Below are 5,442 nucleotides of genomic sequence, written 5' to 3'. Positions count from 1 at the left end.
GGGCAATAGAGAGGGAAAGGGGGAGGGGGAGAGAGCAAGAGAGAGGAGTTATGTTGGGGCATGTCTTAATTGCGCTGCATTTCATGAACCACCAGATGGCACTCCAAGACTGTGTCATTGACTCCCATTGACTTGTATTGCAAAATATAAAGCTGAATATATTAAAAAGTATAAATGTTATAAAAAAGTTGAGTACAAGCAGGGATGTCCTTGAAGAGTTGAACAGATCAAGACCTCAATGGCCTGTATAGCTGAAAGTATGCTGGACTTATTAAGTCCCCAAAAAAGGGTGGAAGATCCCAGAATAATAATGAATAAAGAACAGGCTTTACAGCATCCACACAACTAGAGAAATGCATTTTCTGAAGGAAATGCATATGGATGCTGAGTGCCCTGAAAATGTTGAACATTTTGACATCTGAATGGTTTTGCTAGCTGAAAGTATGCTGAAGTAGAATTTTCCCATTCATTTGAATGGGGCAAGATTATCAAAATAAAGCTAAATATTTCAAGAGTATGAAGTTTAGAAGAATTCTGAATAGAAGCATGAATGTCAGTGAAGAGCTGAACATTTTGATAACTTAAATTCTGCTGATATACAATTTTCCCATTCATTTGAATGGGGCAAGATTATCAAAATAAAGCTTAATATTTCAAAAGTATGAAGTTTACAAAAATTCTGAATAGAAGCATGATTGTATTTGAAGAGCTGAACATTTTGATACCTGAAAGTATGCTGAAGTAGAATTTCACCCATTCATTTGAATAGGGCAAATTTTTCAAAATAAAGCTAAATATTTCAAAGGTATAAGGTTTGGAAAAATCCTGAAGAGAAGCATGAATGTCCTTGAACAGCTGAATATTTTGATACCTGAAACAGCTTAAAGTATTTTGAAGTAGAATTTCCCCATTCATTTAAATTGTGACAATTTTTCAAAATAAAGCTACATTTTTCAACTGTATGAAGTTTAGAAAAATTCTGAATAAAAGCATGAATGTCCTTGAAGAGCTGAACATTTTGATACCTAAAATAGTTGAAAGTATGCTGATAAAGAATTATCCCATTCATTTGAATGGGGCAAGATTTTCAAAATAAAGCTAAATATTTCAAAAGTATGAAGTTTAGAAAAATTCTGCATAGAAGCACAAATGTCTTTGAGGAGCTAAACATGTTGATACCTGAAATAGTTGAAAGTATGATGAAGCAGAGTTTCACCCATTCATTTGAATGGGGCAAGACATTCAAAATAAAGCTAAATATTTCAAAGGTATAAGTTTTGGAAAAATCCTGAAGAGAAGCATGAATGTCCTTGAGGAGCTGAACATTTTGATAGCTGAAATTATGCTGAAGTAGAATTATCCCATTCATTTGCAAGTGGCAAGATTTTCAAAATAAAGCTAAATATTTCAAAGGTATGAAGTTTACAAAAATCCTGAAGAGACGCATGAATATCCTTGAGGAGCTGAACATTTTGATACCTGAAATAGCTGAACGTATGCTGAGTGTTCAATTTCCCCATTCACTTGAATGGGGCAAAACTTTCAAAATAAAGCTATATATTTCAAAGGTATGAAGTTTAGAAACATTTTGAAGAGAAACATGAATGTCCTTGAGGAGCTGAACATTTTGATACCTGAAATAGCTGAAAGTATGCTGAAGTAGAATTTTCTGAATCAGTTGGTTAAATAAAGTAAAAAACTCTGAAATCAAACCCTGGACTAATCACTGCTCTGGACATAACTAACTTCACTATGTGTTGCAGCTCATTCCAGCAGTGAAACCACTTTGGTATGAGGCACTTTCAAAGTCAGTCTTTCCTGAAACCCTTTGTCAGAGTTATGAGTTATGAACTTGGAGGATGTTAAATATCCTGGCAGTTTGGATAGCGGGACCTGTGATGACATCCCATGTTTTTATACAACTCATGATATCTATTTTGTGTGATGAATTGGATGTGTTGTGGAAAAATGATCTTTTAAAGCTCAGTGAGTGTAAAATAAATACTTAACATCAATTATTAAAGTTATTACATATTTATTCCTGCAGGAAGGAGGAACAGAGGGGCTAAACCAGTCTGTTGCCGGGAAGCTCAGTGAACAGAATGTGACTGCCCTTCTTATACTCAGCATACAACAAAGAAAACAGATGCTCAAACAGATAAAGGAAACAGGATACAATTTACAACAGGATACCAGCTCTTTGGTCCCAGGTCACATCTGGTTTGGCAACCACAAGGGCATACAAAGGTTTACGACCATGCAACCACACAAATAACTGCATACCATGTCTTGAAAGCATCAGCTAAAGAACTTAAAGGGTGCTATTATAAAAATTGCCACTACAGATGACAATTTGGTCAAGAGTGGTTTAAGGGTAGCAACATGAGTATAGAGAATATCTCCATAATTGTATAATAATAATTGGATTGTATAATAGATTGTATGCCATCCCTGGTAGGCTAGTGGTTAAGGTGCAGTGCTCTCGCTGCTGCGGCCTGGGTTCGATTCAGGGCTGTGTTAGGAAGGGCATCCGGTGTAAAACACGTGCCAAATGTCAACATGCGAGTCGTCAGTGTGACGATTCGCTGTAGTGACACCTAAACAGGAAAAGCCGAAAGTGACTTTCTTCTATAATAGATTGTATGCTTTCAAAAGAGAAAGAAGCTTTGTTTGATATAAAAACCCAACTAGAATTTTTAATTTCAGAGCAAAATGTTCAGCATGAGTTTTATAGGGCAATCTAATATCTAACCAGATTCCTAAATATTTGTAATGCTGGACTATGTCAGTTGCATCTTCATTTAGAGTATATGAGGGGAGGCGACAGTGGTGTGGTGGGTAGAGCAGCTGTCTCCCCACCAGAAGGTTGAAGGTTCAAATCTCGGTGCCTGCAGTCCACTTGTCAAAGTGTCCTTGGGCAAGACACTGAACCCCACCCCCTCCTGTTGCCCCCAATGGTTAGAGCTGGCGCCGCAGATGGCTGCCTCGGTTCTTGTGTGTAACATACATGGGTTCATAGACCAGTGGCTACAGCGCAGTCTATCCCTGATAGACCAGTGGCTACAGCGCAGTCCTCCAGCTGCTGCAGTTCAAGTCAGGGTTGCATTAGGGAGAGCATCCAGCGTAAAACACGTGCCAAATATTAACATGCAAATCGTCAGTGTCATGATTCCCTGTGGTGACCCCTAATGGGGAAAAAGCTGAAAGTGACATTCATTTTTGTGATCAAAAAACAAAAAAGCCTTAGACAGATCTACAAAGTGTGCAACACAATGATGTTTTCATCATATGAATTAACAATGTCATCCACAACAGCAGCCACAGCAGTTATTGTGCTATAAGCAGACTGCTGTGGCTGAAGGACACCAGTGACCTCCAATAAACTACAATATGATGTACTGTAAATAACTGATTTGTGCATGGGAGCATGTGTACATGTAGAGGTCATCCAATTTCCCCGCAAATATAATGATTAGATATTGTTATCTTTGTTTATTTTATTTCCAGGACATCCACACCAGACATCACCACAACACCCTTTAGACAAAGCCTCCAACCCTGAATCCCTACACTCAGGCTTCTCAGGACATGGAAAGATAGAATCAAGTAAGGTAGGACATACTGTTTCATTTATAAACATCTGTGTTTTCAAATACTATAGAATGGCACTGAATACCTTTTAAAAATACAAATTAAGACCTTGTTGAGTACTAAATAAATAGTAAAATGATTGCTGACCCAGCAGGTCTTTCTCATTCTGAAGTATATGTTTCTTAACTGTTATCTGCAGCAAACACAGACCAAGAGAATAATTCACATCTCAGCAGAGCAGAAAAGGCGTTTCAACATCAAGCTGGGATTTGACACTTTACATAACCTTGTGACAACACTCAGCTCTCAGCCAAGCATAAAGGTACTGTGAAAAGATGTGCATTAGAGATAGATGTGTTGACAGGTGGAGGCAAAGAGCGTCACTGAAGAGCAGCTGAACTGATACAAACTTTAAGTGGAAGACTATGAAAATGTGACATGTAATTGAAACATAAAAAAACAAGATCAAGCTCAAAGATCAAAGATTTTTATTGTCAATTCACTACATGTGCAGGACATACAGAAAATTGAAATACCATTTCTCTCTCACCTAGTATTGAATGCCATTACCATTTAGGAAACTAAAATAGAATAAAAGTAGAGTAAAAATAGAATAAAAAAGAATAAGAAAACTAAATCAAAGTACTTAGGATAGGGTTAGGGTTCTCCCTGAAGGCAGGAGTCTGAAGTGGGAGAGTGTGAGGGGGGCGAGGTGTCATCAGCAGTCAGTGTCATCAGCAATGCTGATGGCTCTGCGGGTGTTAAAGTTGTCCGTGAGGAAAGGCAGAGGGGTGCCGATGATCTTACGGGCTGTGTTCATTATGCGTTATAAAGTCCTTCTGCAGGAACTTGGTGCTGCTCACTCTCTCTACTACAGCACTGTCGATGGTCAGTGGGGGATGCTTTAGAGGTTTTCTCCTGAAGTCTACAACAGTCTCTTTAGTCTTCCCCACATTGAAGGAGAGGTTATTGTTCTTACACCACTGGACCAGTTGGCACAGCTCACTCTTGTAGTTGGTCTCATCATTGTTGTTAATAAGGCCAACTACAAAAAAACACAGCACTATTGAGTATGTGTGAATAATTGTCGTGTTTAGCTGACGTGGTAATTCCTCTGTCTGCTGGTGCAGATCAGCAAAGCTACTACACTGCAGAAGACGGCTGAGTACATCAGTAAGATGCAGCAGGAGAGAGCTCAGCTCCATGAGGAGGCTCAGAAACTCAGAGAAGAGATCCAGCTCCTCAACTCTGCCATCAAGTGAGACTTTTAGCAAGGCCTGACTTCAGCATACTGTGTGTGTGTGTGTGTGTGTGTGTGTGTGTGTGTGTGTGTGTGTGTGTGTGTGTGTGTTAGTACTTGTATGGTCAGCACTGTGTAGACTGGTTTGATGTTTTTCTTAACATGAGGACATATCTGCTCATCCAGTGCCTGTCAGCAGCAGCTGCCAGCCACTGGTGTGCCCATCACACGGCAGCGCTTTGACCACATGAGGCAGAAGTTCAGAGAGTATGTCCAGGCACAAACTCTGCAAAACTGGAAGTTCTGGATTGTATCCTTATGAATATAAATCTGCCAAAGGTTAATTAAAACATTGCACTGCCATAGACAGGACTTAAAAACTTCCTCTCTCCATAAATAATGACCAGACTTTAATTACAGTAAGTTCTAAATCTATCCATCTATTCCTGAGGTTCTTGTGTTTTGTGGTTACCTGCAGCATTGCCTGGCTTCTGTAATGATGTTATTATTCACAGACTTAAGTACAGTACCGGTTATTATTCATCAGGGGAAACTCACTGTAATCTGACAGATAAAATAAATGTCTGTGTGTGCTTAAAAAGTATCATGTA

At 39.0% G+C, this 5,442-nt stretch overlaps 1 protein-coding gene across 1 annotated transcript in view; it reads left to right on the top strand.

The window, feature by feature from the left end:
• Positions 1-5,442, top strand: part of mlxipl (MLX interacting protein like) — a 46,428-nt gene that overhangs the window by 39,235 nt on the left and 1,751 nt on the right. Inside the window, exons 12-15 of the mRNA XM_020612411.1 lie at positions 3,508-3,611; positions 3,791-3,913; positions 4,722-4,849; positions 5,018-5,141. Of these exons, the coding sequence (XP_020468067.1) occupies positions 3,508-3,611; positions 3,791-3,913; positions 4,722-4,849; positions 5,018-5,141 (479 nt within the window). The remainder of the gene's footprint in view (positions 1-3,507; positions 3,612-3,790; positions 3,914-4,721; positions 4,850-5,017; positions 5,142-5,442) is intronic.

Source organism: Monopterus albus, unplaced genomic scaffold, assembly GCF_001952655.1.
Source record: "Monopterus albus unplaced genomic scaffold, M_albus_1.0 scaffold124.1, whole genome shotgun sequence".
NCBI classification, from domain to species: Eukaryota; Metazoa; Chordata; class Actinopteri; order Synbranchiformes; family Synbranchidae; genus Monopterus; species Monopterus albus.
The sequence above is the reverse complement of the archived record's forward strand: the minus strand, read 5'-3'. Positions and strand labels throughout refer to the sequence as shown.